Below are 26345 nucleotides of genomic sequence, written 5' to 3'. Positions count from 1 at the left end.
GAGTTTCAACCCCGTCCCTGACATCTCTTTTACCGACTTTTGGCTCTTTCGCTATCACTGTCTCCCTCTCGCCCAGTTCTCCTTTGGCGTTCATCCCCCTTCGCCAGCCGAGTTCTTTTTAATAGTGCTCGCACGTATAAAGGGGAAATTGCCAAGGAACATCCGAATCCGAGTGAGTTTTTTGTGGGTCCTCTGGTTAATCGTTTCAAACTAGGTATCCTCTGATCCTTGTTTCACATAAAATTTGCGACTAGTGCAATTTTTATGAAGGCTCTAAAAAACACAAGCGGAAGTGGTCATAAGTTTTTAATGCCCTTTGACGGGCAACATATAGTTTTGATTTTTTATGTTTTATGACGGACAAAAAACGCAAAGGTCATAAAAGCCTCTAGTGAGCTAACTAAAGATTCTTCTCATCGTCATATCATGTTTAAAAAAACAAACCGATTGTGGGACTTAAGTCTACTTCGACATAGAATTGTGTAAGCGGTTGTCTCTGTCCCACCAATTTGCATATGAAAAATCAGCACTTCTAGGTAAAAATGAAACCCACGAAAAGAACTCAACTCAACTCAACTCAACGGAGTGCCCAGTTTTACTTTACCTGCTTCGGGTCTGGGGATCGTTTTTCGCCGTCGCCGTGATGCTTTCTCTTCCTTTCTTCACCCGTATTCCGTGCGTGTGAGCAGGAGAGCAAATTGAGTGTGTGGATCTGTGCCAGTGTGCGTGAATGCGAGGGTGAGTGAGACTCTTTCGCCGAGGCGAAGCGTACTTATAGTTAGCGCACGCAGCGAATTTGTATCAGTCGTGATTTGGCTCTTTCAGTGAGAGGAACAACCATTTGTTGTGCCACACACAAACGCGAATAAAACAAACTCAATCAAATTACAACTACCTCATTTTGCAAAATCGGTGAACTTTTATAAAAAGAAATACATCAGTGAAAACTCTCTACCTCAAAGTACAAAAGTGCGTGAAAGAAATATTTCATATCCTTAAAAGTGCACAAGTTGCCCAAATGAAAATTTGTTGTCTAAGAAATCATAATTAAACAACTTATTAAGCGAATAGTAAAAGTGTATTTGCTTTGGTGAAGAAGAAATTGGAAGGAACAATTACACAAACAACTTATTGATGGCCATATCAATGCTTCAAGACGCACAGACAAGAAGTAAGTATATTTCAATCAACTTAGAAATAAAACCATACATATTTGCCCTGTCTGGAATTACTTTGGATTTTTCAACAATCTTGAATCGCCTGAACTTTTAACACTCGTTGTTAAATAATTTTTGTATATTAAATTCCGCAACGAAAACTTAAACTGTCTCTTAGCGTCTATAAGTTAAAGGCAAATGCCATATTTATCTATGCACACATACGTATAAATTCAAAAAGGCACATCGGCACTTTCGATAAATTAGGCTTTGTTTACAAGTTTGGCGAGGAACCGGCACTTAACTCGTTACCCACGAAAACAAAAGCTAGAGAGCCCCAAACAGAGAGGAGCCCAAAGAGAACCCAGCGAAACATTCTCTCGCACATATAACATATGTGAAATTGTTTGCTCTTATCAATTTTGCTCTTAGCGAGAGACCATTTATGCAGCAACACACTCCCAAGTCCCTCCCTCCTTTGATTGGCACATATTTGACCTGTTGTAAGCAGTAAGCTAACTAATTTTCTTTCTTTTTTTTAGACTTAGCTGCTGCATTAGCTGGCATCAAACGAGAGGACGTCGCTGTTGATCGTTCCATGTCGCTATCGCCCCCAATGTCGGCCAACACATCAGCCACCAGCGCCGCAGCGATGTACCCAGCCATGGGCCTCCAACAGGCGGCCGCTGCCTCAGCTTTTGGAATGCTTTCGCCCACTCAGCTCCTGGCTGCGAACCGTCAGGCCGCCGCTTTCATGGCTCAGCTGCCCATGAGCACATTGGCCAACACTCTGTTCCCGCACAATCCGGCGGCTTTGTTCGGAGCCTGGGCAGCCCAGCAGTCGCTACCGCCCCAGGGCACGCACTTGCACTCGCCGCCAGCCAGTCCCCACTCGCCGGTGTCCACGCCTTTGGGCAGTGGCAAGCATCCGCTGAGCTCCCCCAACAGCACGCCTCAGCACCATGAGCCAGCGAAGAAGGCTCGCAAGTTGTCGGTAAAGAAGGAGTTCCAGACGGAGATCAGCATGAGTGTAAACGATTTGTACCATACTCCGGGAGGACCTATTTCCCCGCCTTCCAGCGGAAGCTCTCCCAATTCCACACACGAGGGTGCGGGTGGACACGCTGGAGGTGGTGCTGCTTCCAAGGATCCGGCTCGGGACAAGAGCTTCACCTGCAAAATCTGCTCCCGCAGCTTCGGCTACAAGCACGTTCTTCAGAACCACGAACGCACCCACACCGGTGAGAAGCCCTTTGAGTGCCCGGAGTGTCACAAACGGTTTACCCGTGACCATCATCTGAAAACCCACATGCGTCTGCATACTGGAGAGAAGCCATATCATTGCTCGCACTGCGATCGTCAGTTCGTTCAGGTGGCCAATCTTAGGCGGCACTTGCGAGTGCACACTGGAGAGCGTCCCTACACTTGCGAGATCTGCGACGGCAAATTCAGTGACTCCAATCAGCTGAAGTCCCACATGCTGGTCCACAATGGCGAAAAGCCGTTCGAGTGCGAACGTTGCCACATGAAGTTCCGACGGCGCCACCATCTGATGAACCACAAGTGTGGCATCCAGTCGCCGCCTACCCCGGCCCTGTCACCAGCTATGAGTGGAGACTATCCCATGGCAGTCACCGCAATGGCTCTCGAGTCATCTACCAATAAATTCGCGGCAATGTGCTCCAGCTATGGAGGTTCGGAAGAGTCTGTCGACTTGGAAAAAGGCATCATGGAAGAGGATGCCCCATTGGATTTGTCTGAGGACGGAGCCAGCTCCGTAGATGGCCATTGCAGCAGCAGCATGGCGAGGCGCAAGGCGCAGGATATTCGTAGAGTGTTCCGCCTACCGCCCCCCCAAATCCCTCATGTTGCCAGTGATATGCCCGAGCAAACCGAACCTGAGGATTTGAGCATGCGTTCGCCCCGGTCCGTCGGATCTCAAGAACAACCCGATGAAATTGACTTGGATGATTTGGATGACGCCGCTGCTCTCTATATGCGCCAGCATCACCACTAGACCAGTCCAACACCGAATTGTACATAGCCATGATCAGTTTTCATTAGATGAAAGTGACTGGCAATGATCCACACAAAATTGAAAATTTTGCCATTTCAAGGTGGAGAGTTAAATTGTTGCAACAGGAATTTAATGCTAAGTACAAGTAACTAAAAATCAATACTAAATAAGAAATTAGCGAAATAATAGCACATTAATCAAAACGCAAAAACCAAACACAAAAAAAAACATAAAAGATGTACAAAATTAGCTAAACATGCCATAAGCTTATTGCCCGTTATCGCCAAACCCCACCAAATCGAATCGAAAATGTCGTGCCATTCTTAACACCTAATTTAAGTTATGTCCTTAGGTTTCAAGACCCATAAATTGTATATATCCAGCTTATGCAGCTGCCAATTGTAAATTATTCGGCGCTCTACAAATTGTATTGTACTACAAAATTAAAAGACACAAAACAAAAAACATGAGGTCTATCAAATGTTTTTATTTAATATGTTAGTTTATTTTAATATAATTTTATCGAATTCTTAAAGAAAGCAATGCCAATAATCATGAAATCAAAATTAACTTTAAGTTATAAATAATAAATACAATTTTTTAAGCTACTTGTTTTGTTTGCCATTTATATTAAAAACTATTATTTAATTGATTAGCATATAAAAACTGAATAAATGTCGTTTCATTGGCCTAAAAATAAATATATAATTTTATATACCAAATCAAATTTATATTTAGTTAAATTTTTTATCTGCATGGAATAGAAAAAATAAATTTCTTAGAAAACGTAAAGTCTATTATTTTTATTTATTGGTTTTTTTTCTTAATGTTGAGTAATTTGAGTAATTGAGTAATTATATTATTCTGTCGCTGTTAAACTTCATCTTCTTCCATTTTTAAAACAAAGTTGTTTAATTTTGTAATTTATTTGGAACTTTTTAAAATATTCCGAAAGTACCCTTATTAAAAATATAGCTAAATGCGAAACCAAAATTGTATATTAATCATATTTAATCATTCGTATATATTAATTCTAATTGTAAGACTTGAACCAAGTAAACAGGAAGAAAATGCTATAACCAAATACCTCCAATACCTCTTTGTATCGAAATTGTTGTGAGCTGAACAGTATATACATACAACAATTTAGCAATCTTACAATTCAACTGAATTTATATACAACATTTAAAGAAAACAAAATTGGTAAGCAAATCCAAAGTTATGCGTATTGTAATTTTGATGCATATTTTAAAGGGAACTTAAATAAAAACGATTTTCGCATATATAAGATGAGTTAAAAATAAGTGTAAATACTATATTTGTATATTAATTATAATTAGGGTTGTACATAAGAAAATAAACTTACACTACATAATAATTTTAGCGCAATCTTTGGTTCAATACATCGGTAAGAAAAAAAACTTTCCGATGCGCCCTTTGTTGTACGTTCTAAAGTCATAAAAATGCAACAAAATATTATGTAATTTTCTTTGTTCATTCAAGTGTATGGTATACAAGTTCCTCAAGATTAAATAATTACAAACATAATAAAATCAGATAGCAAGCGCATTTCGGGTTTTCTAAAATTCAGCGCATTGCACGAAAGTCCTCCACACATGTTTCATATTAATTGTGTACATTAATACTCGACACTAAAATGTAGTATGTTTAAATCGTTAGATGTAATTAAATATTTAGAAATACAAAGTCAATTTATATGTAAATAAATAGAATTCGAATTATGCGTCATGCTAACTGCAGCTTAGGTTATGCAATGTAGCCAAAAACAAGCAAAGCTGAGCCGTAATCCGAATTAATTTTGGTTTTCATATTTAGCCATTTAAACACATACATACCTTGTGCAATGCAACAGTAAATTCAGTAAATATAAATTAGATAAATTATAACAACTCAAATGATATGTATGTAAGAATATAATAGGTAAACAGAGCTGTCAGATTTTTTCGTATTCATTTTCTAGTTTATTGTTGTACTTACTGGCTTTTAAACGCCAATTTTATGCATACGTCTAACAAATACGTATAAATACTTATACTTATTTATTAATTTAAAACTAAACTAAATTATATTATGTTATAATAAACAAATTGTATGTCGCGAAACCAAATAATATATATATATTACATTATTGTGTTAAACAAACGAAGGAACTTTTTTTACCAATCAGTCAAGAAACAACCCCGCCGCTGGAAAATTAGCCAAAGCTTTCTCATTTTTTCCTACAGGCGACAACGGGCAGCATTACATAAATTTTTAATTTATGCAAACGAAGCCCTTTCGCATTATTTTACATTTGCCACAAGACGCCCCACTAATGCTGTCGCCACCGCCATCCCCAATACACCCTGCCGCCTAACCCAGCCCTTCACCGGAATTTGAATTTGCGTCTGAAGGCAGCAGCAGCTGAGCAAAAATAATATAAAAAACGCGCCGCGCAGCCAGAAAATGTCACAGTGTTTTTCCCCATTTAATCTCCAGTGAGAGAGCAAACAACTACAACGCTATGAAGGAAAGGCGACACCACCCACTCATCCCCTAGCTCCCCACCGCCTCTCCTTCAACCTTCCAGCGAAACTGACGCCTCCACTTCTTTGTGCCCCTTTCAACAGCCAAAAAAGGCTTCATCCTGGCAGCCCTCTATATATAAAATGGCATGTACGAGAATTACATAAAGGGCGTCTTATGTGCTTACATAGAAAGGTCTAGAAGAGAGAGACGGAGGAAAAACTCGCGTACTGCGCTGCTTATTAGCATTTTAGCCTTTCTTCGTTTGGAGCTCCGTGAACGTTGTCAGCATACACGTAAAAAGAATTTGTTGAGGAGCGAAAACTATCTACTTTTAACGTAACCTACACCAAATGTTAAACTCTTCTGAATTTTTCTTATTAGTTTCTTTGATTGCAACACTTTACTTAAAATTTATGTTTTCTGAAAAATAAATGATGTATATTGATTGCAGTTTTTGGCAAGTGTAGGTATTCATGCCTCTTTCTCACCCTCTACCACTTTTTTAGCTTTCGAGTAAATGATTTGGATTTGGGGGCAGAACATTTTTCTCAAATGAGTTTACGAGTGTTTGGCTGTTAGGATTTTTTGGGCGGCAAAAGAAAGAAAACCTAAGAAAATAAAAGGCATTCAAAATAAATTTAAAGGCTTCGCTGGCAACGAACTGCCGACGCAGCCAACCGCTGTTCATTATTCAAATTGAAAAATTATGATTTTCACCCGCAATTCGACTCGTCCAAGAATGAGAGCGGGGACGAAGACTCGGACACGCGAAGTCTAAGATTGGCGTCCAACCAAGCGGGGCATTATAATAAGCTCCCTAAAGGGAGATGGCCGTTAGGATGAAATATGGAAAGGATGTCGAAGACAGCATCTGAGTCTTCTTTTATTTTATATCTTTGGGTCATTTGCTGTTTTTTAGTTAACAAAATATGACTGCATTTTAGAAATTAATTAAAATACTTTTTTTAGACATTGCAATTCTCTGTCATTAATGATACAAAATTATTTTGTTATTGTTTATAATGTAATTTTGACTTTCCTAGCATCCTAGCGTACAAGTCACTAGGACAAAAAAAAAGAAGTCTAATATGTATATGTATGCAAAATGGAAGTAAAGAAAACTATAGGCATTCTATATGCGGCAATTAATAATCAAAAACTATTGTTTAAATATGACAAAAATATTAATTCTTTTTCTCTTTACAAGACCATCAACAGTTTTTAAACTAAATTGTATGAAACTTGTATTTAACAATGCTCTCTTTCTTATGTAACCTTTAGTAAAATTTAAAGCACATTCGGTTGGGCGTAGAAAGAAAACGCCTATCTTGTGAATGGTTCGGCTCTCGTAGCAAATAGATGCTATCAATACTTAAATGGAAACCAACACAAATGATTTTAAACGAAGTGAAGAAAACATGCGCACCATAAGGCCCTTTCCATCCCGCCGCGCCTGGCAGGGCATGCAGAAAAGGCATGCAAATTTTTGGCAAACACAATTAGTAAGGATCGGGCCAAGATCGGCACTCTGAGACAGTGTTCACAACAGAGTTTACGCAGCATGACTGCTAGGTGAAAGTGTATGGGCAGCGCAGAAATTTGCACAGCATGTTGCAAATTTTCAGTGCCAGATAGAGAACTAAACACGAGCGAAAGCAACGTTCATTATAATTTTACATTTCGACCTCTACTAATTTCGCTTGGAGTTTCGAGCAACACACATAGCAAAGGCAGCAAAAGAAAGGGCAAAAGCGAATTACGGTTGGGAAAAAATAAAAAACAACCCTCTCGAACAGAACAGCAGCGGTTGGGAAGAGCAGCGGCGTCGGCAGCAACGATAACGCAAAACTCATTTGCATACGAAGTGCTTTCGCTTTCTTTGCCAACCCCCGCGCCGTCTTCGTTATTTTGAAGCATGGCGGCAATAGGCCACCTGCGTCTGTCGGAAAGAGAGGTGGCCCTTGCCACCTTGCGTCTCAGTTGCACCTTTGCCTTCATCAAAGAGTTTAATGCTGGAACAACGCAGTCACAGCCAGGAAAAGCGTTGGGCTGGAATGGGGCAAAGCTCCTTGGTCTTCGGCTGAAGCGCTTCCATTGCTGCTCATTATCAAGCAGCGAGCGTTAAACTCATTGAGACGTTTTGCATCTCGGCCCCAACACCAACCCCCTACCCCTGCCCCCTCCCAGCACCCCTTGGGCAAAGCTTTTCCAAGCTGCAGCTCTCAGCGGTTTCTCTGACTCATTTTAAATTTATCTTTTTCATCCTGGTCTCTCTGAAGTTCAGGGAAAGCTACGTAAAAGCAAAAAGACATTTTTGTTAAAAGAAAATTACAAACAACCCCTTTGGAATTCGAAGCAGAGGAAGGACAAAAACTGATAAAGCCAAGTAAGTGGGAAAAAGTCAGCGTAAAAGCTAAAGAAATGAGCGTATATTACTCATGGAATTAATGTCGTATATAGGAAGGGAGGGGAGTAATGACGGGTATCCTCACACGGGATTTCGAAACCTTCATTTTATCTAATTGGAGTGAGTATATAGAGAAAAGTTTTGGCATTAACACATTCGTATATTCCTATGTATAATGTATCATTAATGCATCTATCATTGGGAGAAAAAATAAAAAAAAAGAATGGATTTCCACAGTTTCTTTTATTAACTTCTAATATACACTTCATAAGTGGGCCTGTCGCTTTCACCCTCATATATCCTTTTAACCAGCAACGCCTCTCTATACAACTGAACAACACGCCAAGTAACCATAATACCAATTCTATGATAAAAGTACCGATGATTACATAAACATTAGACAAGTGCGATTCTTCCACCCTCTCCCATATGTTTTTTATTTGCCACAAATTTTCGACAATTTGGACAAATTTACATGCATAAACCGCGGCGAATTTGACGGCGGAAACGGCAATTTTCCAACAACAATAACGTCAAACGGCACTACACACGCGATTTCCATGAGCTTCACCAAGGATTTCGCATCTCCCTTGGGAAGGTCGTGGACCCTTTTTCCCCCTTTTTTTTGGCAAAATTTGTTTAGAGAAAATCAAGTGAAAAACGTTTGAAAATTATATGCATGGTATGGTTGGTTGTCGTGTTGGGCAAGTGCTTGTCGGGGAGGAGTGCTGCTTGTTGACATTCTGGAATGGAAAGTGAGCTATCAACAAGCTATCATTCACTACACACAGTCGAATCTGCTTATGCATGTGTGGGCGAGGGCGTGATGGCAAACTGTTGATACGACTTAAGTGATTTGTTGCGGGTTTTCTTTCGCACATTTGTTTATATTCGGCGGGTGCTTTGTGCAAATTATGAAAACTGTAGCATACATTTAAGCATGCGTGAAGAAAAAGGGATGAAGGCGATAGAGGTCAGTATATAGGTTTCACATAAACTTGCCCAACTGCTCAATTGAATTATAACCCATATATAGGCCAAAAAGGCTTTTCTTACAACCACTTATTATTTAATAATGTTGCATTAACCTTCGCTTCGAGTACCCAACTTTTAGGAATGCTGTCGTTGGAGTGCCTAATGGATTTCTAATTCGCTTATAGAATAAAGGACCCATCATAGAGGCCGTGCAAGTTGCGAGTCTTCCATCAGATAGCCTTTTAACTTATTTACGCCTGTATCCAAAAGCAGGCTTCCAAAGGACATGAATGCCAGATACTACAATTAGGAGCTGAATTACTTTGAGAATATCCTCCCACAAAAGCAACCCACGTTTTTCCCATCAGAAGATTTCACCACAAAATATGTAACACGCAATTAAACAGACCAATGAAAAAATTTTAATTACCTTTTATATCCGGCAAAGTGGACAGGCATAAAAAAGAACTCGAAGTGATATCCTTTTAATAAGACTCCTTTGCATAACAACAAGGAAAACATTAATTAAGATGCAGACAAGCCCAGAACCAGAATGTCGGCAAAGAATAAGCGAATTAACAGCAGCTAGGACTTTGCATAAATGAAAGGATAATCAGCCTATCAACCAGGCCAAGGACTAAAGGCACAAAATGGCGTGCAATTAACATGGAAATGACTTTGTTTGATACTCAAATGAAAGCAAGCATCCCAGTGGAAAGACAAAAGGCTTTCCTGTTTGGCAGCCTGGAGTCCGGAGGGTTAAATTAGCAAAGGACCCAAAATGAAACCAACAACAGCGCAGTGCAGCGCGGGCATAATTTAATATTTCCCATTAAGCGCGACCATTAACGAACGAAGCAAGGAAGAATCTCGCGACTGCGCAGGCTCTCTCAAGGAGATGTAAGAGCATGACGTCCTGGACATCCCCCTGCACGCGTCTCGTCCAGCCGCCAAGGCGAGTAATTAAGTTTATGCGATGTACAAAATTTAATTTCGTTTTCCACCCCTTTTAATCCACCCCCTTTGAGGCAGTGGGGTAACTTAGCTTTCATTTTGTGTCGACTTTTTTGTTTTAAATGCCTTTTGAAGTATTTGCGCCCCTTCTTGCCGTCCTTCGCTTGCCATAAGCATCTTAACGGAATCATTTGGCGCCGAGCTGCGCAGGTGGCCACGCCGTTTTTCTTAATGTACAAATTTTTATCAAGGTGGTATTATAGGTAAGGCGTGTACTTTAAGGGAGAGCCTTTGACTGAAGGACCCATGCTTATAATTTTTAATTGGAGTTTGAAGTGCGCCTAATGGGCGCTCAGTAGAACGACCCCAGCAAGAATTGCCTTCCTTTTGTATTACTTCAAAAATAAGGGAACGTGGAAGGAAAATGTTTCATTCGTAAATGGCTTTATATGTTTAATTTTTTATAAAAGACAACGCAATAGCCTGATTAATCAAAGAGTTAGAGTTAGACTAAAAAAAGGAGTAAAAGTCGCATTCAGTATAATGCCAAAAGCACACATCCTGTAAAGTGAAAGACGCATCGTGAAAGCATAAATCAATAATTTCGAATACAGCCGAAGCACACCACATTATGCGTGGTAGCAATGCGTTCCATAAATGAGGCATATTTTCCGAATTAAAAAATCGAGCACAGAAGAAAAACATTTCGTGATGCTGGCATACTTCATAATCAGCTTCGGCATGGCCTCCACTGCCGCAATCGACGGCGCTGACATGCTTCCAACTCAGCTATGCGCATAAATTAAGTTAACCCCTCTCAGGAAAAAAAAACGACCCGCGCGCGTCTGCCTCATTTTTTTGCTGTTCATCTATTTTTTATATCCACCGTAATGTATTTTGTGATTAACTTTCGCTTTGCATGCAAGGAAGCGTGTTTTTTTAACCCCTTTTATGCTTTTAAATAAATTTGTTTTCGGTGTTACCGTGCCTTAGGTTAAACTAATTTTTGCAAAATCAAACTGATAATAATTTTCTACAAATATTTTTTTTTTCTTTCCAATTTTAGGATTTTATTGAATTAAAGTTATTTGTTTCATGAAGAATATTTCAAAACATTTAATAAAAAGGCCACATATCTATACATGTAAATTATTAACTCAATAATCTCTTTATTAATACCAGGTTCTTAAATTTTGCTTTTAAGAATCACCCTTTTGTCGGCTGGCGTTTTTTTCCCTACATCTTTTCCCTTACCACATCAACCCAAATTATTCTGCCTGAGCACATGCTAAAGTACCCAGGTTTTTTTTTATTAATTTTACCCTACTCTCTAGGTTTTTAACCCTTGCACAGCTTACTTGAATATTCACTTGTCAAATTCAGAATAAAAAACTGTACCAAAAAAATCTGGCATTTGTATTTTATGGAGAGATCCTGATGCCGACAACTTCAGGGGTAATTTTAAAACTTGATTTTCGAATCCCAACAGCAACACAAAGCAACAAAATGCAAATTAATAGTTGTGGAGACCCCTTTTTAAAAGTGCAAAAAAGGGTTGTCGCTATCCCAGCCGCAGGAGTTTCAATGTTGTCTGGGTAACGAACAGAAAAAATCACTATGAGGGGTGCGTTTGTCGTGTGTCCTGCCAGGCACAGCCTCATTTTTTTGAATATATAATTTTTTTTGGGTATGCAAATGCCGGCTGCTAAAAAAAACCGTATAGACAGAGATCTGTATGTAACACAGGATAGGGATTTATGGAATTTGAAAAGGGTTTTGGTTTCCGACTTGCCTGCAGTTTGTAGTTTTCCCGTCTCTCTTTTTTTTGTTTAGCATACGACAAATAATCCCTATTTAGGGGCCGCACACGCAGTTGAAGATCAACCAAGGATTTTGCGCAAAGAATGCGACCGGCACACGTCATGTCCTTTGCCGTCTTTGTAAGTAGCGGAAATTAGTTTTTCCTTATGGATTTCTTTCGGCGTCCATTGGGCGTCTCATTTACGCCTATTAGCAATTTAGACAGCTGCTCGCCAAGGTGAACGAAAAAACTTAAAGGCTTGCGGGCCTAAGTCCTGGCACTGACAGCTGCCCATTCCATTGACGTTGGCATGTCCTGCGGTGCTGTTGCGCCTGCTGACCCTTGCCACTTTTAAACATATCCTGATCCAAATACCTTTTTCAAATAGAACGGTCAATCCGCAAAGAAAGGACACATGTTCAAACAAGCCGCACATTGAACTTACTTTCACATCCCCCAACCGCCCCATTTATTTTCCCCAATAGTTGGTATAAGAAATCATCTTGCTTCCGTGACATCATTCGAGGTAAACATTGAAAACTGGCAAACACACGTGCACAGCAGGAAGACAAAAGGTCTTGGCCAAAAACTTTCGGAAAATACATGTGCAGGCCGGGAATTGCTGAAAGGTACCGAAATCATGATAGCCCAATATTCCAATACAGTTCGTTTTCTTGAGTCTTACTTTTGTTCTGCCTTATCAAACCCCACAGAGTTTTAATCGCAATCATGCCTTATCATTTGTTTTGAAAAAAATCAAGAAAGAAGTTATCTGGCTTTACCATCCCATAAACATGTAAATCTGCAAACTATTGTATTTCAAATCGCACCTGCCCATCGTGTTTTTAAATACCGAATCGTAAACTTAAAATTCATTGACACGCTCCAATTTTAATTGTTGAAACATGTTCGTAAATCTACCTAAAACAACATTTAAAAAAATGTTGATACGAAGAAGAACTCTTTTGGTTGCTTAATTTGTTTGAAAAGGTTTTCAATCATCTTTTGAGTTTGTCGACTTTTGATGAAGATTTTTCACTTTTTACATGGGATTGTAATTTTTTGTGACTCAATTTTTTTTTAGACGCGTGGCGTGCTTGTAATTGACGAGGGCTTTTCATTAGGCAGGCGAGGATTCGAAAGGATGTGCAAATGCTGATGAAAAAATCGTTGAGAGCTACCCTTAAAAATGGTTAAAAAAGCTGACTGTGTCAAAGGTTTTTGTCTAGCTTCTGTGGGCCTCAGTGAAAAACGACAGTAGTAGCAAAGCACGGCGCCGGTAACTTCGTCGGAAATGAGCGTCAGACCCATTTTTTTATTCAGCTCTGCTTGTTGCTAGCGGGCTCTTGAAAGCCAGTAAAGGAATGGCAAAATAAAAAAAATCGATGTTGTAATTTCTTATTAAGCCAGAAGAAGAAAGGATAAGGACAGCGAAATTTCTGGCCTGAGGACTGTCATGGCTAATTGATATCTAATAATTCCAAGTTAGTTTGCTGATACAATTGTTTTAGCATCATACATATACTTATTAAATATAATGCCCCCAAAGACTTCAAATATTTTATTAAAATTCTATCAAATAAATTAAAAAAGGTAATTCAGCAATAGCACTTCTTAAATTCCCAACATAAATGTCCTAAATATTAAATTACTTTAAAATCAAATACTTGGATATTGGCTTGAAACAACAAACCATTATCGACAGCTGTGCATCGACAAAAAGGTGACTTCCCATTAGAAACTTAAACTCAACCCTAACGTTTTTTAGCCGTTTCTTTTAAATATAAAATTACACTATCAACATTAAGTTTAATACCCGCAAGTGCGGATGGAAGGTGGTGGCAGGGATCGGGCATGGGTGCGGAATAAGACGGCTTCAACGACAAATTCAGCAAGTTTCTGGCAACCGTTTTAAGTGCCAAACCCACACAGCCGAAAGTGGCTGGCAGGGTTGTCATTGTAGTGGGGGAATTGAAAAAAATGTGCCACCCCCGGTCGAGCCTGACGCAAGAAAAAACTCTATAGCTATTAAAAAATGTAAAAGCGAAAACAACGAAAATCGCGCGTGTAAAGCAAGAGTAGAGAATTTGAATAGAGCCCACGCCAACGCTGCCGCGAGCTGCGCAGCCTGCGTCGACGTCGTTGTCGGGGGATAATGTGGAAAATTGTGTTTTTCTCCTCGTGGACGCACCCCCCTTGCTCGGTACTTATTTCATCCAAGCAGCTAGCTCATTTGCAAAGGGTGAATAAACTTAACCGAAATGAAAGGCGGGAAAAACACAAATACATTGAGGAGAAGAATCGACTTCTAGAATATAAATCGCTGGAGAGAAAATGTCTTTAAGTTCCGATAATTGTTAATGGTATTTATTATTTAATAAAATTTGTCAATTCTGTCTTAACTTTGTTAATTCCAGGCGATTGCGAATTCGACTACTGACTTTTACACGAAACTCTGCGCGTATACGACGTACCAAAAACTCTTTCCACACCAAAAGGCACCGAAGTCCCTTCCCTTGCTGTCTCATTTGATAATCCTGCTCCAAGCAAAGGGGTTGGAGTTCGTTACCACCGCTGTTGATCGATATTTTAATTTTATTTTTTCGCAATTTTCCATTTCTTTTTCTGTTCTACTCAATGCGCTTCCTTAGCTTTCCTTGGCTTTTGCATTGATTTTTTTTCATCTCATTTGTTGCTTTGATTTTCATCCAAGGATGATGATGAAACTTAGTTTGCAAGTGTATGTCTGTGTGAAACAAATATATGTTCATAGCCTTTTCTTCATTTGCATTCGACTGGTTTTCATTACGAGCCCTTTGGATTTCCTTCATATCTACATCTATCGTTTCCTTTTTCAGATTGTGTACACTTTCCCCCTGGCTCTTTCTTTTTGGGGCGCTGTTATTAACTTTGCTTTTCGGCCCATCTACACGAGAGTTTTTCAGTTTTTCTATATCCATAGACCTAACCCATTGGAAACTCTTTTGGTATGCTCTAAGACAATGCCCTAAATCCTCACAAAGTAGTCTTCTGTGTCAAAAGAGTACTGTGTGCTGCCAACAATAAAAAACTTAAAAAAACCTGTTTAAAACCTACTTTTAGTAATCTTTTAGTCGAATTAGTTGTATTTTTTTTTAAATTTATTTTATATAGCATTGCGGCAAAATTATGGGATACAAAAAAGCGGTTGTAAAAATGACACGAGAAATTAAATTTGAAGATTACGATGTACAACTGCGTACATCGTTTGCGGACACTGAAAAGCTTTTAGACCTAGCCTTCAGCGAAACTACCAAAACAATTACGCCAATTATTACGTATATAAAAACTTAAAAGGTGGTGCATAAAAACAACAACATGGAGAATTCGGAAAATAAACACAAATGTTTTGTTTCTGCAAAAATCAGCCTTCAAAGTGGGCAGGAGGGAAAAGCTACTGAAAGTATGTTGACATCGTTCGTGAGCTTCAAAACCATAGCGAATAAAAATGTCATAAAATTTGAAAAACAGGCGACAGACAAGCTCAGAGGGTGGCGGGGTCAGAAAGAAGATAAGGAAACATATGCCTAGCAAGCATGGAATTGCAATTTCCCCGTCCCCAGCTTAGGGTGCCCTTCGGACTGGTTCTGATACCGTCGTTTTTTCTAATGCAATTAGATAAGTGCCAGAAAAGCTCAGCCAAGACTTCAACTTCCACGACATTTCACTTCAGGCAGCCAAATTTCGTTAATGTGTTTCCCTAGTACACGGGAAACGCATATGAATATTTTATAGTTCATAATATGAAACATGCTTTGCGATACACAATGCAGGAGGGAGATTCTTGTATTAACTTGTATTAGCACAAACAATATTAAAATTGGGCTTAACTTAATAAAATGAACGTAAAAAAGTGGAAATTTAGCATTATATTGCATATGAAATTCACGCCCGACTTTTGGTAAATATGGACATATGTTAAGAGCCAACAATTTCATAATCTAATTTCCCTTTTTTTTTTGACCCATTTTCATGTTAGTTATTTCTAAGTTCGCGATGATTGCAAAAAGGTTACTCACAATTGGACTTTAACAGTCCATAACTTTACCAAATTTAACCCTATTCCAAAGTGGCATACCTCTTACGACTTGTGATGTGATCCCCTAAAAATCTGCATTCAAATTTGTCAATTTATCGTTGATCAAATTTTTGACCCATTTTCATGTTAGTTGTTTCTAAGTTTCCGATGATTGCAAAAAGGTTACTCACAATTGGACTTCAACAGTCCATAACTTTACCAAATTTAACCCTATACCAAAGTGGCATACCTCTTACGTCTTGTGATGTGATCCCCCAAAAATCTGCATTCAAATTTGTCAATTTATCGTTGATCAAATTTTTGACCCATTTTCATGTGAGTTATTTCTAAGTTTGCGATGATTGCAAAAAGGTTACTCACAATTGGACTTCAACAGTCCATAACTTTACCAAATTTAACCCTATTCCAAAGTGGCACACCTCTTACGACTTGTGATGTGTTCCCCTAAAAATCTGCATTCAAATTTGTCAATTTAGCTTTGATCAAATTTTTGAACCATTTTCATGTTAGTTATTTCTAAGTTTCCGATGATTGCAAAAAGGTTACTCACAATTGGACTTCAACAGTCCATAACTTTACCAAATTTAACCCTATTCCAAAGTGGCACACCTCTTACGACTTGTAATGTGATATCCGAAAAATCTGCATTCAAATTTGTCAATTTAGCTTTGATCAAATTTTTGAACCATTTCATGTTAGTTATTTCTAAGTTTCCGATGATTGCAAAAAGGTTACTCACAATCGGACTTCAACAGTCTATAACTTTACCAAATTTAAGCTTATTTCAAAGTGGCAAACCTCTTAAGACTTGTGATGTGATCCCCTAAAAATCTGCATTCAAATTTGTCAATTTAGCGTTGATCAAATTCTTAACCTTTTTTCATGTTAGTTATTTCCAAGTTTTCGATGATTGCAAAAAGGTTACTCACAATCGGACTTCAACAGTCTATAACTTTACCAAATTTAAGCTTATTTCAAAGTGGCATACCTCTTAAGACTTGTGATGTGATCCTCTAAAAATATGCATTCAAATTTGTCAATTTATCGTTGATCAAATTTATGACCCATTTTCATGTTAGTTATTTCTAAGTTTCCGATGATTGCAAAAAGGTTACTCACAATCGGACTTCAACAGTCTATAACTTTACCAAATTTAACCCTATACCAAAGTGGCATACCTCTTACGTCTTGTGATGTCATCCCCTAAAAATCTGCATTCAAATTTGTCAATTTATCGTTGATCAAATTTTTGACCCATTTTCATGTTAGTTATTTCTAAGTTTGCGATGATTGCAAAAAGGTTACTCACAATCGGACTTCAACAGTCCATAACTTTACCAAATTTAACCCTATACCAAAGTGGCATACCTCTTACGTCTTGTGATGTGATCCCCTAAAAATCTGCATTCAAATTTGTCAATTTATCGTTGATCAAATTTATGACCCATTTTCATGTTAGTTATTTCTAAGTTTGCGATGATTGCAAAAAGGTTACTCACAATCGGACTTCAACAGTCCATAACTTTACCAAATTTAAGCTTTTTTCAAATTGGCATACCTCTTAAGACTTGTGATGTGATCCTCTAAAAATCTGCATTCAAATTTGTCAATTTAGCGTTGATCAAATTTTTGACCCATTTTCATGTTAGTTATTTCTAAGTTTCCGATGATTGCAAAAAGGTTACTCACAATCGGACTTCAACAGTCCATAACTTTACCAAATTTAACCCTATACCAAAGTGGCATACCTCTTACGTCTTGTGATGTGATCCCCTAAAAATCTGCATTCAAATTTGTCAATTTATCGTTGATCAAATTTATGACCCATTTTCATGTTAGTTATTTCCAAGTTTGCGATGATTGCAAAAAGGTTATTCACAATCGGACTTCAACAGTCTATAACTTTACCAAATTTAAGCTTTTTTCAAATTGGCATACCTCTTAAGACTTGTGATGTGATCCCCTAAAAATCTGCATTCAAATTTGTCAATTTAGCGTTGATCAAATTTTTGACCCATTTTCATGTTAGTTATTTCTAAGTTTCCGATGATTGCAAAAAGGTTACTCACAATCGGACTTCAACAGTCCATAACTTTACTAAATTTAACCCTATACCAAAGTGGCATACCTCTTACGTCTTGTGATGTGATCCCCTAAAAATCTGCATTCAAATTTGTCAATTTATCGTTGATCAAATTTTTGACCCATTTTCATGTTAGTTATTTCTAAGTTTGCGATGATTGCAAAAAGGTTACTCACAATCGGACTTCAACAGTCCATAACTTTACCAAATTTAACCCTATTCCAAAGTGGCATACCTCTTACGACTTGTGATGTGATCCCCTAAAAATCTGCATTCAAATTTTTAAATTTAGCTTTGATCAAATTTTTGACCCATTTTCATGTTAGTTATTTCTTAATTTCCAAAATTATAATACGCTCTTTATTTGTTTGCTTTCAATATCATCACAACTTTTGGTAAACAAAATATTTTGTAACAGGCCATAGAGTAGGGGGGGGGGCCACGTAAGTCCTAGGAATCCTGCACTTGGTCCAAGACCCGATTCGCCTTCCTATTTGTCTTCGATACACGCGCATAAATAAATCTCATTTGCGAAGACACGGCATATGCGGGGAAATTGGAATAAAGGGGATTCGAGTGCGCCAAAGTTTGACCAATGGAAATTTGTTGATTTTTGTGGCGTTGGGCTTCCCTTGCAGACAGAAGATGAACGGCATTGAAATTAATTAAGTTGTTAATTTCCCATTAAGCACTATGGCTGTGCACGTAAGGAGCAGATACAACACAAGCATGTTGGAGCTTAGTATGGGGCGGAGTGTGAGAGCCTTCACAGCTCTTGACAAAATTATGTGCCTAGTGGCAACATTTAACCTTTCAGCATGGTAAAACAGAAAAAGGAAACACAAACAACTGCTCGAGGCCACAACACAGCCCTCCCCCAGCGTTACCTTCTACCCTGGCTTCAGCTCTATTTTTCCAGTCAACAATCACATATGCGTATAAGCAAGCCACAGAAGCAGCACGCGTCAACATTTAGTGCTGGTTTACCCGTCTTACTCATGTGGCCACACACATGTGTGCTTTATTTGCATAAAAAATCTCACACTGAAAGCATTACAAATCGTAGCCTTTCACCTACTGCCTCCACACATACGCTTCACCCTCAAAACGCTAAAGAAAACGCATGACCTCACAACAGTCTCCGGTTCCCCCCGAACTCGGAATCTCTCTAAATCGCCCCTCAACGCTAATAGAGCGTAATAAATGTCATGTTTTCCAGGATCAGGCTGAGCTACTCCTTTCAGTGCTTTGAATTGCGATTGTTGTCGGTGCTAAAAAGGGTCATTCTTATATGAGGTATGCGGAAACCCCCGGGCTTATAAATTTCTTTGGAGAAATGAGCTGTTTATTTGACAATACGAGTCACTTAGTAATGATTTGAGATAGATGGCAGATAGGTGAAGTTACCCAGTTTTTTTTTTTTATCAAAGGATACAAAATTTTCAGTGTTGCGGCTACGAGCAGAAAGAGTGTTTAGTTACATGACACATAATAAAAAAACCAGAACCAAATATAAGGAAAAATATGAAAAGTCTTTTGCCGGCAAGGGGAGGCACAAACATGATATGCAGCAACAGTTTGTACACATATAAATCCATTATAGGTAATCAAATGGAGTCCAAAACATGTCATTGCGGATCTCTGATTTAATCCTTGATGAGGATACGGGATTTGGTTGGTTGGTTTTTAGTCCAAATATTTCCAATCACACTTTTTAATTCATAATGTTCAATATTTCTTTTTCCGATTTGGACGTCCACTAATGTCGAATCTAATTTAGATACCCTTGCACAGAGTTTAATAATTTTTATTTAACTTTTTAAAACGCATTGAAGGAGACATTTGGAACTCTATAGCATCGTCAATTTGCCGAAGATGTCTTCATTTATTTTTCTAATTGTAATAGTCACTAAAATGTCTATTGTCATACAGCGGAAAAACGAGTTTTCTACCTGTCTCGCATACTTGAACTAACATAAGAAACCCTTTTAATCTGCTTTATTATATTATTTCCTTTTTTTTTGATACAGTGCGTTGCGTTAAATAAAAAATGTTTTCAACTTCTACGCTTTGTGTGGGGTTTTACTCCCCTTTTGTCCACAGCGGCCATTAAAAGCTTACCAATTGTAACTTATATCCAACGCAGAAAAATATGAGAAGAGGCTTTGGGTTGAAGAGTACCTCTTAGAGGGTGAGTGGGCTCGGGGAAAGCGAAAACCTTTTGTTTTCATCATTTTTCAGTGCCCTTGCTGCCCTTTCAAAGCTCGAATTCTTTCCCTTTCTTCATTCCACTCAGCCAGTCACCTCCTTCATTATAGCTGCTGCTTCTTGCTGTTGTTTTTTTTGGTACCGCTTCTTTTGGCCTACGTGCTCTTTGCTTAATTTTAAACACCCCCTCATTTGCATAAATGAATTATTTTCAACCCCAAAGAAGCATCAACAAAAAATTAAGATTGGAATACGGAAAGGCAAGGAAATGAAAATGAGAAACAAAGTGAAAGGCGAGACAAGAAATTGCTGTGCATGCGCAAATTTTTCGAGTGCAAAGCGCTCTGATAGAGAAAGACACGGAGAAGACGAGGTAGAATGGGGCTGAATGGCACTTAAAAGTAAGCTTAATGGGCAACTGGCCACGTCAAGAGTTCAGGCCATAAAAAAGCCCAAAGAAAAACAAAAATTCCGATAAATTTGGCCTTCTCTGTATTCGTTTGTACCCGGCTGATAACCGTTAAACGCAAACAATTAAAAATGACAGTTAAGAGGAAGCAGACTACACAAAGGAATGAAACTGCTCGAAGACCAGGTGTATATGTGTCCCCTGGCCTTGCCCCCTTCCCCGTGCTCGCTTCAGGTCTTGGCATGAAATGACACAATTTCAATTTCAGTTTCAATTTTTTTTACCAACGAAGGGGAATCATATTCCTTTTCTTTGCAGCCAGGAAAGGCAACACCGGAGTGCAACTGCGCACGAACCTGGTCCTTGATTGACCTGCGCCTCACCCCCGCACTAAACCGGTAATCGCCAGGCTGGTTGTCCGTCCTTTGCCTTGCAGCTCTCTCGTTTTTTGCAGTATTTGTTTGTTTAGCAGCCAAATGTCAAGCGGGCGTTGGTTTTAGTTTTCCCATCCGCTTCATTGTGATCCTTTGATCCACAGTTGCAGTTCCTTTTGGGCCTGCTCAAGAGTTAAGGCTATTGTTTGGTGGAGGGTGCGTTGCAGACAATCCGCTAGCTGTTTCAGTAATGCCCTAAATGAGCGTAAAATATTAGGCAAGATTGGGTTTGGGAGCATATTGAGGCCTTTAAAGGCTACCTGACTAGCCAACCTAGCCTCTAATCAATCATTTCGGGATTGTTTCTTCCAGACAATTGAAATATATCCATTATTTGCTCTCAATGCGTTTGCCCTCTGAAAAAAGTGATGGGCAGATCTAATGAATTCTTAAAAGGCTTTAGGAACAAGGCAGTTCTGTAAACGAAAAGCGTATATAAGTAAGTATTTAGAATATCGCCAATTCCTTACATTGCTTTGACCAGTTAAAGATCGTAACTAGTGGTTATAGCTGTTATATAACTTATCGAATGGCTGAACAGACTAATGTGACTGTGCCTTAGATTATCTGTTGCATACTCGGAGTTTCATTATCATTTCGCATAATTATGGTCTGCTTTCGTTTAATTGGTAGCATACAACGCACGTCTAAGAAATTGCGACGGCACTCGGGCCAAGCAATTACAGATTACAAGAGCAGGTGCTGCTCCTCTACTTTTTGGCTTGCAGCCGTTGCAATTCTAAACCTATTTCAGATAACAGTCTTATGAAAAAGGGACGAAACACGCAACAGAGATGCAATTACAAGCTGACGCCGATTGAGTTTTTGTGATTAATGTCGGGAGCCTGCTGCGTGCGTCCAGTTTCTTTTCACTATTTAAAGCCGAGATCAACATATTTAAAATTTGTATTTTCTGCGTTTCACAAAAATTCTTTTGAAAAACAAACTCCCGTCAAAGACGCTCATGAAAACAACTCAAAAGCCGAGACAAGTGGGCAAAACGGAATGAAAACTTGTAAGTCCTTTTTCGACAGCTGCTTTGGCTACCACGGAGTATTCTTTTGCTTGGAGGCCTGGACTCCAGAAGAAAGTTCATTAAAATTATGCCCTTTTCTAATTTTTGAATTGGTTGCCAGAAGTATGGAGGGAGGGGTATGAGGAGTACGGGAACCACACGATAGGAACTTATTTCAGCTTTCCGTCCTTTGCTTTTGACAATAATCACTGGACTGTTAATTCGTTTCCAGTACAGTATTTGGTCGTTTTCTGTTTTCCTTTCCAGTTGAAGAAACTTTGGCAAATGCAAATCAAAGAAATCAAAGTTTTGACTGCAAAACAAAAACAGAAAAAACAAAACTTTCCCAAATTCTAAAATGGACCTGCGCTGGTTCGTTGGTGGTCGGATAGTAATGACTCTCACCCTTGTTAAAGGAAAAGGGTTATTCAGCTGCTGAAACCTCATTGGTTGCTTGGCCACTGCCCACTGGGCAAGGGTTGGGTACGAAAGGGTTAAGCTAAAACAAAAGCCTTTCTACCTTAACCGCTATTGGAACGAGCAGGCAAAGCATCCCTGCATAAAGATTGATTTTTTCCGCTGTCGTCCCCGGCCCTTTTCACCATTTATCTTATGGCTGGCTGTATACATAAGCTTCGCTTATGCTTTAAATAATGTCAGGGCGAGAAACAACCCCATCGGAAGAAAAAGAGTCTCCCCACAGAACGATATGCAAATTTTTTCATTAGGAAATGTATTCACTTACCAAATGCATATACGAATTTGAATCGTGAATGTAAAGAAATAAAAAGAAGGGACCCGATTTTTAAATACTCGCTTGTTGCCAGAAGCAACAATTTTAGAAATTAAAAAAAAAATTGTTAAATTGTAAAAATTGTTTTATAACTAGGTAAATACTACTAATTCTAAGTTTAAGCTTGTGGTAAGGTGATCAAGAATGTATAGACTCATTAAATTGGGAACCCTTCATGCTACATACCTCAGTAGTCTGTCACTAGTGCCCAATTCAGTTAGGCAATGCTGGTGAATTTTCTGTAAGAGTACTCAAACGTCGACTTCTGTACTTCGTTTTGTTCAGTTCGATAACATTACTCCCGTTTTGTTATTTAACGGTGGCAATACCGGCTTTCCAGACTGATGTTGCAATAAGAAGCCCGCTACCCAGCCGACTCATTTCACATCTTGCGTATAGAGCACCCCCATCACTTAATTTTTAACAAATGCTGTTGTACGCCATCGTTGCTTCGTCTCAGTTTGTAAAAGAAAAGTAAGCGCTGCTTCTCAAGGGGTGCCTCGGGCATATAATTTATGGCACCCGTGTGTTCTGCCTCTTGGCATTAACCAAGCTCCAAGTTTCCTTCCCCTTTTGCCTTTATTATTTCTCTGACCCCTTCTCTGTTTTTGGCTAATCTGGCATGAGCTTAATAAGAAAAATCTTCAATTCGCGTTCTCATCATTAAATATTATATAATTTACTATTGCATTTTAAACCTTTCAAAACTTATGAAGTTATAGTTTATAATTAGATTTACCTTTTAGAATACACACATTTTAAATTTCAAATGGAAATTGGTATCAAATTGACTTACTAACATTGTTATGTAAAAAATAAGTCTATTAAAATTTATTTTTGGTATGAAATTGACTTACTAAAATTGTTATGTTATAATTATGGAGACATTATCGAACTGGTGCTATTTGTTTCTCTGTGTATCAACAAAAAAAACCACAGCAACGCTGATAAATACACATAGCGCAGAGCAATTAAAATTTTCCATTTCATTCAACCGAAAACCCAAAAAGTTTTACCTCTAGGAGTTTTATATTTTTCTTTGCTTTCGTTGATTTGTTTATTTGAAGTTTATCAAAACAAAATGATGGATAAGAAGAGACGCAGAAACCGAACATTTAACTTGGTTTTTTCTTCAATAACCTTCCCCATAAGCATCCCGCCGCTAGCCATAGCGGCCGTTCATTTACACTGAATTAAGTTTATCATAAACATGGCAACCCAGTCCCAGTCTAATATAAGCTGTCGAAAAGGAAGAAAAATTAAAGCGCCTGTCATTTGCAATTATTTCGCCCACAGGCAGATATCCGCTTCAGTTACATCCGGAAATTAACCGAACTGATCAACCGTTTCCTTGCACTTAGCAGGCAAAGAAATCGAATTGGTTTTTTGATTATAAATGGTCTACTCCAAGTTTTCCACCACTAATTAATTAACAAAACCATTCTACGGCTACAATCCTTATGTAGGTAAACGTAAAAAATTCGCACAAATTCAAAAAAGGAATTTGAACAGACTTCTCCACAACTCTGTTTTATTGTGCAGCTGCACTTACTAGAAATCGGAAATACCTTTTTTTTTACAATTACAAAACTGATGTTCTTATATTTATAAACGGTTTTAATGTATATACGCTGGAATAATATTTGGACGTACACAAATTATTCACAAACACTTTTTCGAAAATATGTACTCTCTATTCAAAAAACCAAGGCATCGTTTTTAGCATCTCTCGAATATAATATATTCACTGTAGATATTATTATTACGAAATATTAAAAGTTCCTACTTTAAAATATTCCGGTTACTATTTACACAAAGCGATTGATTTTTTTACCCTCCTCTCTAAAATGGTTTTGCACTCATGGGACAATTTAAATGACAAAAAAAGGTGGCCCAAATTGGAGTCCAACCATTCACATTTTGGCTTCCCCAATTTATTAAGATGTTTTATTGATTCGCACAAAAAACCTAACCCAAACAACTTTTCAAGTGTGGCATGTCTTCTTTGAACGCGCATTTGATTTCCTGCCATTTATAAATAGAGAGGTTGAATTAAGCCTGTAAATTGTATTTATGTAGTTTGGTAGTGTCTGCGCACGTCATTATAACAATTTAAAGTTGCTCGAATATGGAAAGTCAAGGGGGCTGATTATTAAATAATATATTTCAGAGCAAGCAACTTTGTACCGCCCGGTAAGTTTTCAATTGTAAAAGAAATCCCCACTCACACATTAGCATATCTTTAAACGTCCAGGTCAAGTTATCGTTGCGAGCATGGGTACCTGTTTGGAACGTTATTTTTGCCCCAATAAGCCTGTCTGCAGCTCAGGCAGAAGAGCCACTTTCTATTATCCTGGAGGTGGGTCCTACTCGGGATATTGGTTGTGCAACAAACACCAGGGCTGGGGTGTCAAGATGACGGCAAAGCGAACTTCCCAGTACTTTTTTGGTAAGAAGCAGCCTGAAGGCCAGCTCGTCTACGAGGGTCACTGGGTGATGAACAAGCGGCAGGGAGTCGGATCAATGCTCCGCAAGCGTGGGACTGACGTCCAGCTGATATATTCTGGAAGATGGTATGATGACATGAAGTGTGGAGAGGGCAAGCAATTCTATCCCGATGGATGTGTCTACTTCGGAAAATGGCTGAGGAACCGACGTCACGGACTGGGCATTCAATGGTACAAAGATGGGAACATCTATGCGGGCGAGTGGGAGACTGATTTCCGACATGGCCTGGGCGTCATGTTCTACGGTTCGTATGATATACTAGTTACTATGATATTTCTCTCGTAAAAATTATTATAAAAACTAGCTAATGGCAACCGTTACGAAGGACACTTTGCACGAGGATATAAAAATGGTGAGGGCGTCTTCTACCATATGCACACGGGTCAAATCCAGAAGGGAATGTGGGAAAACGATAATGTGAAGACATCGATGATGCAGGACGATCCCAAAATTCGATGTAATCTTGCAGTAACGCCGTATCCGATTCCTCGAAACTATCTCAAATATCCCAATGAAATAGTGCGAGAACTTTTTCAGAGATATAAAGTTTTTAGCGAAAAGCCTCACCGAAGATTTAATGACAAAGTTAGTCTTGACTTCATTCACCATCACCGACAATATGCTTCTTTCGAAGAACGGTTTGCGTCGCCCACAATTGTGGACCTCCCCAGTGCTCAGTTTGCTTGCACTTGCGAGCAGATAGCCAGAAATGAAACCAATATTAGTCAGATTTAGTTTTTTACCACTGTTTTTCTCAAAAATTGGACGAATTATTAATAATGAAATAAATTATATGTGCTGACCATCTGTATCTATATTCTCGGTGCATCTAAAACAAATCTATTAAGCTCTTTATAAAAATTGCTTATTAAATTTTAATATTCTACTTTATTTCTACTCTATACTTGTCATATATCTACATTAGCTATGTTGTCCTACCAAAGATATAAAATGGCTACTTTAGAACTTTAAGCCTA

At 38.6% G+C, this 26345-nt stretch overlaps 2 protein-coding genes across 2 annotated transcripts; both read left to right on the top strand.

The window, feature by feature from the left end:
• The first annotated feature begins 816 nt into the window (after positions 1-816).
• Positions 817-3931, top strand: LOC108041895 (protein krueppel). Its single transcript, XM_017119949.2, has 2 exons — positions 817-1171; positions 1700-3931. The coding sequence occupies exons 1-2, from the start codon at positions 1135-1137 to the stop codon at positions 3172-3174; spliced, it is 1512 nt and encodes a 503-aa protein (XP_016975438.1). The 5' UTR covers positions 817-1134; the 3' UTR covers positions 3175-3931.
• Positions 3932-25037: 21106 nt separating this feature from the next.
• On the top strand, positions 25038-26179 carry LOC108041889 (MORN repeat-containing protein 3). Its single transcript, XM_017119942.2, has 3 exons — positions 25038-25053; positions 25115-25612; positions 25673-26179. Exons 2-3 carry the CDS (start codon positions 25135-25137, stop codon positions 26101-26103), a joined length of 909 nt encoding a protein of 302 aa, XP_016975431.1. The 5' UTR covers positions 25038-25053; positions 25115-25134; the 3' UTR covers positions 26104-26179.
• Positions 26180-26345: the final 166 nt, after the last annotated feature.

This window comes from Drosophila rhopaloa, unplaced genomic scaffold (genome assembly GCF_018152115.1).
Source record: "Drosophila rhopaloa isolate 14029-0021.01 unplaced genomic scaffold, ASM1815211v1 contig_115, whole genome shotgun sequence".
NCBI lineage: Eukaryota > Metazoa > Arthropoda > Insecta > Diptera > Drosophilidae > Drosophila > Drosophila rhopaloa.
This window is presented reverse-complemented; position numbering and strand designations above follow the sequence as displayed.